The sequence below is a fragment of the Mustela erminea genome, chromosome 3 (genome assembly GCF_009829155.1).
Source record: "Mustela erminea isolate mMusErm1 chromosome 3, mMusErm1.Pri, whole genome shotgun sequence".
NCBI classification, from domain to species: Eukaryota; Metazoa; Chordata; class Mammalia; order Carnivora; family Mustelidae; genus Mustela; species Mustela erminea.
In genome coordinates, this window is record NC_045616.1 from 71217418 (window position 1) to 71233356 (window position 15939).

Consider the following 15939-nt stretch of genomic DNA (forward strand, 5'->3'; position numbering starts at 1 on the left):
GTCCATAATCTATGATTGTGTCTTCCCAGGATAGAAAAGGTAGTCTTGTCCACTCTCCTTTTCTTTCTCTGAATGCTAAATTTACATCAGCTATACTCTGGAAGGTTTAGGGTTTTATAATCTTGATTCAGCTAAAGAAATTGCTTTATAATACTTCCTTTTCTCAAGACATTTTAAAATAGAGCCATCAAGCATAACTAGTATATTTACTGAATTTACATTCCTTTTTGGTCACAGACAACATAACTGAGGTAAAATAACATTTGCCTTTTCTTTATATATTATTTTTCTTTGATAATATTACATGAAGACAACTATGTAACAATTTGTCAGTTTAATTAAGAATGTTTACTTTGTGCTGCTTTAGTAATTTGTCAGGCTTTACCAATATTACCTCAGTAATATACATGCCCCCTCCCTCTCTCACCCCTAATATTCCCTGAGTATTTCCTTAGCATCGAGCACTTTATAACTTTATAACTGCTTTACATGAATTATCTCACTTAATTCTAATAATAATCCTGAGGTAGATATTGTTATCTCCACTCTATAGGTGAAGAAACTGAGGCTTGCAATAGAGGTTGCTTGCTCAGGCAGTTTGATTTAACAGCTTGCAATATAATTAAAGGGTAATTCAACATGTAGGATTACAGAGACTCTCCATGGTGGTGCATTGTTTTTCTGTTCTTCTTCTTCTTTTTAAAGATTTATTTATTTGCAAGAGAGAGAGCACAAGCGGGGTGAAGGGCAGAGGAAGAAGCAGATTCCCCTGATCAGGGGAGCTGATCAGGGAGCCTGATGCAGGACTCAAATTCAGTCCTGGAATTCCAGGATCATGATCCAAGCCGAAGGCAGATACTTAACTGACTAAGCCACCCAGGTGCCCATGGTGGTGTATATCTTTAAAAGAATGTAGAAAGTATTCTGAACATGAGGATGGATGATATATGCTGTAACCACCTCTAGAAGACAGATATTATGATTTAGAATCAAAGGTCTATGAAAGTCAAGTTGATTCCCCCTGCTTCACTCTATTAATTATTACTTCATGCTGAAATCACTGTTCTGGAAGCAGCATAGGGTCTTACGTGTGACCAAGAGCCTCACCATTTATGACTGTGTGATCTTGGGCAAATAACCTACTTTTCTAGGCCAACGCTGCCTCATTTATAGAATGGGACTAACCCTAATTATCTGATGGAGTTGTAAGAAACAAATCCACCATAGCTGGTCTCTAACCTATGAGCCCTCTGAGGGTTAAATGAGGGAAGATAGCATTAAGGTCCTAGCAGGATACCTGAAATACAGCACATGCAAATATCTGCTTCAAGAATGAATTGGTAGGATTAAGAGCCACCTTTAACTCCTACTACCAGTAGAAGAATAGGATTGAAAAGCATAAAAAGTATGTATATTTAAAGTCAAGTATAAGTGACTTCTACTCCATCAGTTATTTTGTATTAATCTGAATAATTGATAATTGGGTAAAAATATACTTAACAGGCTATTGTTAAAAGGAAATGATGAGACTGCACATTAAAGTAACTCTGCAGACTTGCTAAAACCAAAAAGTCTGTGATATAAACATAAACACTCCATAAGCAAAAAAAAAAAAAAAAATTAATCTAGGCACCGACCTTACAGACTTGACAAAAAAATTATTCAAAATGGATTATAGGGATGCCTGGGTGGCTCAGTGGGTTAAAGCCTTCGGCTTAGGTCATGATCCCAGGGTCCTGGGATTGAGCCCCACATCGGGCTCTCTGCTCGGTGGGCAGCCTGCTTCCTCCTCTCTCTCTGCCTGCCTCTCTGCCTACTTGTGATCTCTGTCTGCCAAATAAATAAATAAATAAAAATCTAAAAAAAAAAAAAAAAAAAAAAAAAAAGAGGATTTGTAGACCAAAGTAAGTAAGTCATAGATATGAAAAGCATGGCATAGGGAATATAGTCAATAATACTGTAATAACATTTTATGGTGGCAGAAGGTGATGACACTTATTGTGGTTGAGGAATGTAGAGAACAGTTGAATCAACGTCGTATACCTGAAACTAGTTTAACACTGTATGTTAATTATACTTCAATTAAAAAATGGATCAAAGACTTAAATGCAACATGTAAACGTGTAAAACTCCTGGAAGATAACAAAGGAGAAAATCTAGATGACTTTGGCTATTAGATGCAACACCAAAGGCATGATCCATGAAACAAGCAATGGAGAAGACACACTTCACTGAAATAAAAAACTTTTGCTCTGTGAAAAACAATGTCCAGAGAATGAGAAGACAGGCCGCAGACTGGGAGAACATATTTACAAAAGACACATCTGAATATGCAAAGAACTTCTAAAACTCAGTAATAAGAAAGTGAAAACCTGATTAAAAAGCAAGCAAAAAACCTTAGCAGGCACCTCACCAAAGTAGATATAAAGATGGCAAACAGCATGTAAAAAGATGATCAACATCATAGGTCACCGAGGAATTGAAAATTAAAATAACAGTGAAATACCACTCCACACTTATCAGAATGGCCAAATCCAAAACACTGAGAATACCAAATGCCAGTAAGGAAGTCAAGCAACAGGAACTCTCATTCATTGCAGCAGGAATGCAAAATGGTCAAGCCACTTTGGATGAGTTGTAAGTTAAACATGCTCTTACCATATGCTATAGAAGCCATGCTCCTTGGTATTTACCCCAAAACTTATGTCCACAGAAAAACTTACACATGGATATTTACAGCAGCTTTATACATAATTGCCAAAACTTGGAAGCAAGTGATTTTCCCTTTAGTAGGGATGTAAACTATACTACATAGTAGTATAGTAAAGTATACTACATACAGACAATGCACTATTATTCAGCACATAAAAAAAAGAGCTAGGAAGCCATGAGAGGATGTGGAGGAATCTTAAATGCATATTACTAAGTGAAAGTAGCCAACCTGAAAAGACTACATACTCTGTGAATCTGGAAAAGGCAAAACTATGCATACAGTAAAATAATCTCTGGTTGTCAGCATTATCTGGAAAGTGAGAGATGAAGAAGCAGAACATAGAGAATTTTTAGGGCAGTGCAACTACTCCGCGTGGTATTATAATGGTGGATACATGCCGTTATACATTTGTCCAAACCTATAGAACATATATCACCGAGAGTGAGCCCTAATGTAAACTGTGGCCTTTGAGAGATAATGATGTGTGAATGTAGGTTCATCATATTTAACAAATGTACCTCTCTGGTGTGAGATATTGATCGCTGAGATGATTGTGTGTTAGGGGAAAGGAGAGGCAGGGGAATATGGGAACTCTACACTTTCTGCTTATTTTTGCTGTGAATCTAAAACTGGTCTAAAAAAATAAAGTCTATTACAAAACACTTCTGAAAAAGAAGAAAAAAAACAGTTAAGTATCAGTTTGGAATTGTTATGGGCATTGTTATGTTGGAAGCAGGTCTAGACCAATAGGTTGGGCACATTTAATTCAGAAAGCATTACTTTGGTACTGCTTGAAAACAAGGATCACAAACTGGGAAGTTGAATAAAGGTTCCCAGGACCTATAGATTGGGTTTTATATCTAACAAAGAATCATCATGAAGCAATGACACAATGACTAAAGATGCTTTAGTCCACCAGTTCTCAAAGTGTGACTTGGGGCTCTTTATGTCTCCAAAGTCAGTTATTTTAGTATGAATAATAAAACATTATTTGCCTTTTTTATTCTTATCTTATGAATGTACAGTGGAATTCTTCAGCAAATACCTGATGTGTAATATCAAAATGGAGTGCAGAAGCAGATGTAAGAATCCAGCTGATCTGTTATGTCAGATAGTAGAGATGTGTAAAAAAGGTAAATCAATGCCACTCTTCTTACTAGACTTTCTCCTATGAAAATACAATGGTTCTTTGTAAAAAATTTATTTATGTTAACATGAAATGATTTTAGTGATTTTCTTTTAGTTTTAATTTTTAGAAGGTAAATATCAATAGATATATTTCATACAAATAAAAGCTCTTTGGAGTCCTCACTAATTTTTAAGAGTATAAAGGGGTCCAGAGATAAAATTTTTGAGATCTGCTCTCCTACTTAATGCTAAGGGGTAAAGAAGATCTCTCACTTGGCTAAGGTGGGCTTTCACTGTTCTCACAGTGTTTGTCCTCATACCTATATCTGGGCTTGTCTACATTTACTTACTACCCATGCCTGGTAATGTCCTGACTCCACTGAAGTAGAGACTAAAATTAAAATATTCATCTGTAGTTATTGCATCCTTTACTCAATACATGACTAAGCCATATACAAATTACAGTATGTATTATACACAAAAGGTGTTTACAGCTTTGCCAGTGAGATGAAGCAATGTCCTTCAATGGTACCTTATAAGGAGCTCTGAATGGGCCTATCAATAATTACTTTTATGTCTGCATTATTAAATTTTCACAATTTTGGATACTCAGACAACCAGTCCTTGTTATTTCTATGCTATGCTAACTCCAGAGGAACGCTTGAAAACTACTTCATGCTAAACCTTGGTTCTTGAACTCCAATCTCTAGCACAAACAAACAGTGACTGATGGACAAACTGATTTTTAATGCAAGTCAAGGTGCAATAATAAAACTGAAAAACAAAAACAAATAAAAGAAGAATCTAGATTCAAAAGTTCTAACTTATAAGATTATCTTGGAAGGAGAATTTTTCAGAACCAAGAACACAACCACTTAGACCTGAGGATGCTGAGGAATCATGATGAAATCTGTACCAGTTTTATTAAAAACAGAAGCAAACCAGACTGTGTGTTTTTTAAAACTTTAAAAGGGCAAAGCATTTTTTGTAAAATGTTATTCTCTTTCACTAAGTACAGCAGAGTACCTTAATTAATTCTTGAGATTGTCACAGCCCTAAAAGCAAGTCATAAAAATGGTATTTACATGGGAGTATAAACTGGAATGACATTTTGGGAGGGCCACTTGAAAATATTTAGCAGAAACCCAATATGCATACCCACTGAGTAAGAAATTCCAGTTTTGCAATTAATCCAGAGAAAACTAGCAATGATGAAGACACATGGATGTTCACTACAGTGTTGTATATAATGATAAAAACTGGAAAGAGCCTAAATATCCAGCAACATAGGGCTGATCAAGTAAACTATGGTTTACCATATAATGGCATACTATGTGGCCATGATACAAAAATGTAAAAATTAATTATAAAATTATATATGGCAAGGAAAAGTACTTAATCAATATATATACTTAATCAGTATACTTACTATATATTGCTGAGGGGAAAAAAGCAAGTTATAAGATTACAGCATTATACAGCTTCATTTCTGCAAAAAAGATATATATATGTGCATAAAAATATCAGGAAGGGTATAAATTAATAGTATTTACTGCTGAGTTTTGGATTACAGGTGATTTTTATTTATTTTCTTTGAGGGTCTGAATTCTGATTTGCTATAGTGAACATCTTTTCTTTATATAATAAAAATAATTATTAAAATACTTGAGGCAACCATTGCAATTGTTAGTATTTCTCTAATTCTTATGATAATGAATACTGTCTTATGGAAAGTGGTAGAGGAGAGTGAGGCGAGAAGACAAGGAGGGAGCAAAGCAGACAGATTTTATACTGTTTATTATTTTATCATGAATATTTGTGATAAAGTATTAGGTTAATCTTGGATTTAGCAATCTGGAAAAAAATTCAAAGGAACTTAGCAGCAAATAGTTAAATGTTCACAAAATCACACTTTAATCTCATAGATTTAATTTTTCTCCTCTCCTTGGAATGCTGGTTTTGTTCCTTCGGAGCAGGTGGCTTTCTTTTTTATGTCTCTCTATTATCCTGTCAGACACCGCTCTCTCAAAACTTTTCTGGGAACTAACCAAGCTTTATCTAACCAAACCCAAAATGGCATGTGGATTTCATCCACATGGTCATATGAATCTGTTGGCTGATGACTCCTGCCATATATCTAATCGGTTTTATAAAATCCATGCTTGAAGAAGGATTCTATAGCTATAAGAGTGTGATGCTGTGGGATGAAGGAATGTAGTGGCAAGAAGGCTACTTTAGCTGCTACATGGGAATCTGGGAGCCATCACTGCCACCAAATATTGGCAGCACATATCCCAACAAAGGAAGAATCCTAATAATTTTGAGTGAAAAATTTCTATCATGCATTTCAGCTTAGATCTACTAATAACACTTCTTTAAATGCTTTGTTAGTGAAATCTGGGAATAATTATCAAACACCATATACAGTGTTTACAATAGAATCATATTTCTTTTCTTTCTCTCCCCCTCCCACTTTTTTTTTTTGCATAAAAAGTAGAATGCTGCTGAATGGTACCCAAATGTCTGTTGTATACCATGCCAATACAGCAGCTCAGCCAAAAATGCGAATAGAAGAGTTTGCCAAGTAAAAGAAAACATAACAAATTGGTAATGGTTTCTATCTTGACAGAAAATGAAAATGATCCCTCAATGTGTGGTCACTCATGTGGACACATAAAAATGTCTGAGAAGCAATCATTTTACCTCAGATAACAGACCCTGACAGTGTAGTACAGCACTGGCTGACTTTCACTTCTTAGAAAAGCAGTAACCGTGACCTACAAAATAGTCTGGTAACCATGTAATTTATGCATAACACACATGCACATGCCATGCACTCATAATATTTGCCATAAATCATTCTGAATATAAGACTTCTTTTCTGAGTGGAATATACTTTATGAGAGATGATCTAAATCACTAGAGACCTGATAAAGTGGAACGGGTGTATTTAGGAACAGAAAGGATGTTGTTGCTTACCGGGTTACAAAATTTCAATTGTCTATAGTGCAATAAAAAGGGTCCCATGTATTCTGTATGATTCTCTTTAGTACCCTGAACACAAAAGGTATTTTACTAGATGTTAAATAAAACAAATACGAAAAATGTGTACGTACAGAGTTTACAGTTCTGACTTTCTGTTAAGGAGACTGCAACTGAAGGTAGAAATGAACCCCCTGAAGACCATGTCTTTAACTTACTTACCTTTCCTTGACCACTTATTTTTGTTCCCCAGATGGAGAAGTGGTCAACATCATTGACCAGTGATTTTACCATCTGGTAAAGTTTTTCCATTTGTTTACTTTCTAATGAAGATGTTAGGACATAGATTGTACTGTGAAATCACCACAAAAGCAAGAATGACAATTTAAAAAACACTAATGATATCTGAAGCTAATGAGGAATTCACAATGAGAAAATACTGAACCAAGTGGCTAGGAAGAACCCTGGGAAGTTAAATGGTCTTGCCAAGTTAAAAGTAAATTTGAATCCTGCGGGTTATGAGTTTCAAATGAAACTTCTGGGTTTAAATTTGTTGGTGACTTTCCTGTTCAATAAAAAAGGACTTAAATGGCTTATAAAAAGGTTAAAAAAACTTATTGGGCATCAAACTGCTCTTACAAAACACCATCTTGATGAGTTAAGTGTAAATGAATCAGAAACACATGGATCATGTTTCCTTAAAAAATGCATATGGATTCAAAAATAAGGGGAAGAGGACTTGGCAAAACATTTTTTTATGTGGTGGCTGAACCCAAAACATTTGAAAGATATTTTGAGACATTCAAGGAATCCAAAATAAAACTAAACCTGTCCAGTCATATAAAAAACAGAAAGTTCTTCTTTGTAATGTGCATTTATCTCGATGGGTCAATCAACTGTCACTGAGCCTTCCCCTTTGGCACAGGACAGTGGGAGAAGCCAGCTTCTGCCTTTAAACAACTTTGAACTTAAGTGTAAACAAATACACATAAGTAATAGAAACCCATTAAAAAAGTCTCAGGGTTAAAAAAAAAATAACCTAGTCATACAGAAACTATATCTTGAGAAATACATAGGTACGTAAGGGTCCTAGGGGAGGTAGGATTCAGTCCATTCAAAAAATCATCCCCTCAGCCCTTTTGATTAAAGTTATATATAGTCATAGAATCTAGCTTAAATGTTTTCTTAATAAGTGTTTTTATGTCTTTTTTAATGTGTGTCCCAGCCCTCTTTCCTCCACCCTCTAGATTTGTGAGTACTCAACAAATCTTGCTGACTGGTTTCCTGGAGGATGGGAGTGTTGAGCAGTTTTGAAATAGGAGAGAGATGCTGTCTGGCAGAGAGGAGTGAGGCTATGATTCTGGGTTGGGGTAATGGCACATGTGACAGTTCAGAGGTTCCAGAGGGTGAGTCATATGTGGGGGGTGACCCACTGGCTTGCTTGCAGCAATGTGCTGGAGCCAGGGTGAGTGGGAGGTGAGGGCAGTTAGGTGTGGGGAGTCCTAATATACTACATGTGAAGTCAACTGGAGGACAGAGGAGTGTGATAAGGGAAAGCGCAATTCTTATTCCCTTTTTTCCCCCCTTTTTTGCCATTATAGGATAAAGTGCTAAGGATAGGACATATACGAGTCATTAATTCCTTTATTTCTTATCAGTGTCTTAAAAAGCTGAAAAATAGCCAAAGAGAAAAATAAGTTGACTGCGTATGAATTGCTAGGATCTTGTAGGTCATAAATTTTAAGAGGAACTTAGTAGGATTATGAAATGTATTACTGAGTCCTAAAATGTCTGTGGGACAGTGTAAAAAATTAATGATTTAGAATCTTTTGAGGCTGCTTTCTAGCTGTTTAATGTGACTCTTATCTTTTCCACAATATTAGAAAGTTATTTAGGACAGGGCGAAAGTCACATATTTCTTGTGTATTTTCCGCTGGCTAGCATAATACTGGGAACACAGCGAGCACTCAATAAGTGCTTACTCAAGTGAAATGAAGTCAAAGGTGCTGAGGCCCTATATAACGACAAGGGGATGATGAAAGGTGAAGTCTGAAAGAGGAAAAAAAAGGGCGATATAGTGGGAATGTCCTAATAGCGTCTCTGCCCTGAGCCTTTTGTTCAGGGTTGATACCGAGGAATCAAAGCCCTTACCATCCTTCATCATCTTCTGCTTCTGCTTCGGAAACGTCATTCTCGGGAGTTTCAGCAATTGCTTGAGTGAGTTTAGATTTAAACTGGTTCAGCAGCGCCAGGGTCTGAAATAACAATTACACTGCTAAGTTCTCTGATAAGGATAAATATAATTTTACAAAACTGCAACAGACCTTGAAATTGCTTTGTTTGCATCTGCACTGACATTTTCCCATAGACACAGGTGACTGCTTTCTGACTTAGGGAACATAAATTTGCTTATATAAAAGACTCTTAAACAATAAAATGTATGTTTGTTAATGGCTAACTGTTAATGTCCATAGAAAAGGATGTACTTTACTAAAATATGCAAAATTAAAACTAAAATACCAAAAATAAATACTATTTGTCACTGAATAAATTTCCATGAACTTAAAAAGTTCATTGTTAAGGAAGGTAAAATGAACACATTAACTGTTAGAAGATGAGTAAATGGGAGTGACATTTTTAGAAAGCCATTTAAATTTATCAGAAGCCTTAAGATGATCATTCCTTTTGATTCGATCACTTTTTTTTTTTTAAAGATTTTTATTTATTTATTGACAGACAGAGATCACAAGTAGGCAGAGAGGCAGGCAAAGAGAGGAGGGCGGGAAGTAGGCTCCCCGCTGAGCAAAGAGCCCGATGCGGGGCTCGATCCCAGAGGACTCTGGGATCATGACCTGAGCCAAAGGCAGAGGCTTAACCAACTGAGCCACCCACGCGCCCCTCCAGGAATCCATGAAGAGAAATTGTGTGAAACATGGAAAATGGCTTATGCAAAAAGTGTACACTGCAGCAGTACTCATACAAGTTCTCATGGAAACATGTTAAAATGTCTGTCAATAAGGAACTAGATAAATTTCCTAAATTTCCTAAAAAACAGTGACTATGCATGCCATTACACTATTATAAAAATTATATTCATGAAGTATTACATTCTATTGTTAAGTAAAAGAAGTAGGGCATAATTACCATGATTCAGTAGGTTTTTTAAAAAGGGACCATGTCTCTAATTTTTGTTTTTCTCCTGTGTCCTTTGTGGGTAACAAACAATCACATTGTCTCCTGGCTATAACTTAATAGTTGACTCCAGATTTTGAGCAGAGAACAAAAGTTGGAAAAAAATTTTTTTCCCTACAATTTAAAAAACTACATAATTGTGAAATGGGGTGAAGTACTACCTGTCTAAAAAATCAAATGTCTAATTAAGATACTGTCATATTGAATTCAGTACTAAAATATTCATATTTCATAAGAAAAAAGATGTATAATAATTCAGTATGAGAGTAACAAGTATAATAAGGAGTCACAATAAATTGCTAGGCTCCGTAATTTATCTAGGAAATACCATTAAGACCATGGTTCATGAAAAATGATGGTCTAGAACTTAAGCTCAGTAAAGACAGGTGGTGCAAGAATCAAAGACAGTTATTGCTAAAAATGATAACGAAAGTGTCTTATATACTTTATAAGGTCTGTAAAATTTAATGCCCACATGAACAACAGGTGAAAATGTACACATTGCCATGGCTATTGAATGAGATGAGTTTTGGGGAAACACTATAAATTCCTACAGAATATCCTCATAGGCATTCTAAGGGCTGCCTAGTGCATTAGGGTTTAGATATTTTATTCTGTTTCAGGAGTAGTAATTAAAAGACTAAGCTCTTCAAGCAGTGTTAACAGATAAAGAAGATAGCCCTTGTTTTTAAACCTCACTCATTAAAAGAAATTTTGCTTGCAAACTTCTGTATTTGTTTTAAAGATTTTATTTATTTATTTGACAGACAGAGATTACAAGTAGGCAGAGAGGCAGGCAGAGAGAGAGGAGGAAGCAGGCTCCCTGCTGAGCAGAGAGCCCCAATGCGGGGCTCGATCCCAGGACCCTGGGATCATGACTTGGGCCAAAGGCAGAGGCTTTAACCCACTGAGCCACCCAGGTGCCCCTGTATTTGTTTTATAAGAAAAAGTTTAATTTAGAGATACTAGAAAACAAGGAGAAGCAAAACAAAAATATCTATTATCCCACAACTAGGAATAACAATTGTCGACATTTTGGCAAATATCCTTAAAGACTTTTTAGGTGTTTTTGTGTATATGTGTATGAGCTTATATATCTATTATATATATTATGTAAAATATATCTGTATATGCATATTTCTATATCTATAAAGTAAACACTGATTTTTTAAAGATTTTATTTATTTATTTGAGAGAGGGAGAGAGAGTGAGCTTGTGCAAGAGCCTGAGCAAGGGTAGGGGAAGAGGGAGCAGCAGACTTCCTGCTGAACAGGAAGCCTGACGCAGGGCTCTATCCCAGGACCCTAGGATCATGACCTGAGCCAAAGGCAGATACCTAACAGACTGAGCCACCCAGATGCCCCAAGCCCATCAATTTTTAATGGTGGATATTTGTACACTTGGAAATGTCTTTTCTAAAGGCATAAAGAAAAATGAAAACAAAGGAGACTTCTTAGTGGAATCAAATTTAAAAGCTTCCTGGAAAATTATGCTAGACCTGGATCTTTTTCCTTGAGTTGAAAGTGGCAAGGCTGTCTATTTTTAGAGCCAATTAGCCTGCTACGGGCCTTTGCTCAGAGGAGGGGGACTGCAACAAGTAGAAAACATTATCTTGGCCTTTTTTAGCTTCTCCTGTATTCAGGATTAGACTTTTCTCTAGCTGCATTCTAAAGGCAAGGGAAGACACAAGGCAGAAAAATAAACATCACAAAAATAATGGGGCACAACATAGACTAAAAATAGGATTTGGGCTACCTGGGTAGCTCAGTCAATTAAGCGCCTTCAGCTCAGTTCATGATCCCAGGTTCCTGGGATAGAACCCCACGTCAGGCACCCTGCTCAGCAGGGAGTCTGCTTCTCCCTCTCCCTCTGCCCTTACCCCCTGCTCATGCTCTCTCGCTCTCTCTCTTTCTCTCTGACTTGTTCTCTCTCTCTCTCAAGTAAATAAATAAAATTAAAAAAAAAAAAAAAAAAAGAAGATAGGATTTACATAGGGACATTTCTGTTTGGCATCTATTAAGGGAGTTAGTCTTCTGGTTTTTGCTGAAGGAATGAATGGCAACTACTTATAGCATGGCTCTTCAGCATAGTGAGAATTATCCTAGCAGGAGGAAACTGTTTTGAAGAGGCCCTGCCTTTGCAGACTTTGTTGCATGTGCATCTACACGTAAGAGTCTCTTCAGTGGGCCTCTGCACCTCTAGTCCTGTCCTGGTTCAGTATACTCTCTCTACTGCAGCCAGGTTGGAGGGATCTTCCTAAACTGCAAATGAGATCATGTCCCTTCCTTCTTTCAATGGCTCCCCACTGCCCTTAGGGTAAATTTAAATTTCTTAATATGACTCAAAAATGTCTTGCATGAGTTGGCTTCTGCTTACCTCTCTAGCATCATCTTTCTCTTAGTTTATGTTACAGTCATACTTAACATATAGTTCTTTGCAAAGAGATCAGATACTCTTCCTTTTGTCTGGCTACCTATCTATTCAACCATCACAGTTCGACTGCTGAATCATTTTCTCAGTGAGGCCTTCCCAGATTCTCAGACCATCTTAGGTCCTATTAGATGTTTCCATAGTTCCACTTAACCTGTCACAATGCTCACCTTTTTTTAATGGTATTACTTAACTGGCTCTTTTCCCTAATAGCTCAGGACATATGTGTGTCTACCTTGTTTACCACCAAATATCCTGATTAGTACATGGTTCTTAATAATTATTTGCTAGGAAGCAAAAAAGAGGAGTGCATGAATAAGAGTGATCCTTGGGTATCTTTGGTAGTATTATTGACTGCAGTTGCTATTCACCATGACTCCATGAAAACAAGTTAATAATGTACTTTTTCTTAATTTCATTTGATATGCCATTTCTTTTGAAAATTGCTCAAATTCATCCTCTATAATTACAATTTCCTGTATCTGACTTCTTGTAGAACTTTCCTTATGATTATTTTCATGCTAAGTACTGATGCATGATTCTGCTTTACCAGGAATTGGGTGTCATTTATAATGTAGTCCCTGATTATATTAATTTATCCAAATAGACTTGGGCTTTTTAATTTACTTTTATTTTGCCTATTTTATCTATACACCTAAAATGGCATTTTCTCAAATAGATATACATGGCAGTATCACATATAAATGATTTTGGTCTTCCCCCTAGCTTTTCAACATGAATGACTGCTGGAGATATTTATTTTATTAAATGCCAAGTGTTGCATGGTATATAAAATTGACTTTCAGATTGTGGAGCTTTTTTATTCTTATTTCTAACAGTCATCTTTTATGAGTTCTTAAAAATTCATAAATTATTTGAAACAAGAAGAGTCCTGTGATATTATTTACAATAGAAATCAACTAGTGGACTGAATGCCTTATTTACAGGCAGTTTACAATTTTGAGCAGAACTGGCTAGTCAGTATGTGAGATGCTGTGCTAGAAGAAATCTCTTCACCATTTATAATCGCCACCACTCCATTTTATATTTACTTAGACAAAGGTTCTACCTGGCTACTGAGAATATGTGACTTTATATGGTTCCTATGCTTGATATGGGAGTACAAGGTTGAAACCTGGAAGTTTTAGGCTTTTTGCCTACAATATCTGGAAAGAACATGAGTGTCCAAGATTCCTGTCACCCCACACTCTACGGATATATCTTTTTTCATTTTTAAGAGGTAGTGTTTTTCTGATGTGTAATCAAATCAGGTTTCATTAGCGACACCTCAAGACCATTAAAAGGCAATGCGTTACATATAGATTTAGGCTTATGAAGTTACCTGGTCTTCCCGGGAAGTCCCCTTCTTTGCCTGTTGCTTTCTCAGAGCTTCATACTTTTGCTTTTCTCTTCTGTATTCTGCAACAGCATCATCAGGATCAGTTTCATCCTCTGAAAAATAATACAATATTCTTAGAATAAATAATAAAAAGGCTATGTGGTTTCATATTAACATCTATGCTTATTATAGAAGAGGAGGTCAGAACCTGGGATTGGTTTTCACCCATGTGAAAATCAAACCAGGGACATCTAGGTGGCTCAGTCATTAAGCATCTGCCTTTGGCTCAAGTCATGATCCCAGGACCCAGGGACTGAGCCCCATATTGTGCTCCCCACTCAGCGGGAAGCCTGCTTCTCCTACTCCCTCTGCTCCTCCCCCTGCTCCTGTTCCCTCTCTTGCTGTCTCTGTCGAATATATAAATAAATTATTTTAAAAAATTTAAATAAAAACAAAACCAATAAGTGGATCCAGCTCCAAAACTATTTCCTGTGCTGGACAATGATCAATGTTGACTTATCAACCAATTTTATAAACATCTTTATTATATAATGTATTATTGTAGTTCTCACTTGTTTGAGTATAAAATCACCTATCTCGCTTTTAAAATAATTAAGAGGGGCGCCTGGGTGGCTCAGTGGGTTAAAGCCTCTGCTTTCAGCTCAGGTCATGATCCCAGGGTCCTGGGATCGAGCCCTGCATCGGGCTCTCTGCTTAGTGGGGAGCCTGCTTCCTCCCCTCTCTCTCTCTCTGCCTGCTTCTCTGCCTATTTGTGATCTCTGTCTGTCAAATAAATAAATAAATAAATAATATTTACGATTCTCCTAAAATTCAGCACTGCTGTTTTACATTCTTCTCCTGTTTATAAGATACAATTGTTTGATATTGGTTGATTTTCCAGCAACCTGCCACTTCTGTTGCTCACTCAGTTAAAGCAACAACAGCAACAACTAATAAACAAGTTCAATTTGATGTTATCGTAAAAAACAAGTATATCCAACGAATAAGTCAGGACAGCTATCAGAAGCAGATCAAAGTAATTTTTACTAAGTTAGAAATTAGAACACCAATTTATAGATTTGATCCTGCAATACTTGAAAAGTATTGAAGATTAGTTAACTGTGAAGATTAGTTAACATCTGGGTTTATGGAGCACAGTTTTGTCTCAAGAAGAGTACTAACATTTTGTGTTAACTTACATGCATTCGTATTAGTGAAAATTTATGATTGAAAAATAAAAAAACCAAAACCAACAACCTATCTCTTATCTTTGGCTGGCAAATGAAGATGAGCCAGATGTAATCAAGAATGCCAGTAATCTATTCAAGCCTTGGTTTGTTGCTTACATCTTTGTTACGTGGTTTGAAGAATGTTATTAATGTGCAGTGTATTAACAATCAGCCATTTTGTTTGAGATTTTCTAATGCTGTGACATTTGCTGCATAAACCCAACTCTGTGAAAAATCTGGTCAACTATTCTATTTCATAACTGAGTATATCACATTAGTATAAGTACTTCCCTTTACAATATGATCAACTATGAATAATTATAGCACGTTAATTTTTTATTTTTATTTCTCAGAAGTATATTCTGAATAATTTCCTTCGTTTTATAATTCAGTTTATTAATCCTTTGTTTAGTTATAATTACTCAGTTTTTAAGATGTAAGCTGAGCAATTGATTTTAATTATATTTTTATTTCTAGGTATTTTTTGGGGTTATTCTTTTGGTTATTCATCTGTTCTTTTAATAGTCTCAGTCTTTTTAAAATTATATTTAGTCCTTTAAAAATCTCTTTTAATTATTTAAAACACCTGTTATGTTGTATCTTTCAGATTCTTCTTGGGCATCTCTCTTGGGGAGAGTCTTCTGACTCTCTTCCTAGGCTCATCAATTCTCTATGTGTTTTCTAATTTTTGACTGTGAGTTTATATTTAGCTAGAGCTGCATCTCCATCATGCTCTGTAAGAATTCTAGGCACCCAGGATTGTTTAAGAGTTTCTACAAAAAACTTTTGCATTTGTTTCTACCAGGCAATTTAGGGGGTCCAGTAGTCTAGACATTTTTTTTTTTCAAGTTAATTTCTTGGCTTAGGATTCCTATACCATATAGGGAATGTATATTCAGACTTTGTAGCCATGCCTGGTAGAGGTT

General features: G+C 36.0%; 1 protein-coding gene across 1 annotated transcript in view; it reads right to left on the minus strand.

Moving 5' to 3' along the window:
* CWC27 (CWC27 spliceosome associated cyclophilin) overlaps positions 1 to 15939 on the minus strand; it is a 193739-nt gene that overhangs the window by 19664 nt on the left and 158136 nt on the right. Inside the window, exons 12-13 of the mRNA XM_032336143.1 lie at positions 13788 to 13897; positions 8975 to 9078 (exon numbers count right to left, since the gene is read on the minus strand). Of these exons, the coding sequence (XP_032192034.1) occupies positions 8975 to 9078; positions 13788 to 13897 (214 nt within the window). The remainder of the gene's footprint in view (positions 1 to 8974; positions 9079 to 13787; positions 13898 to 15939) is intronic.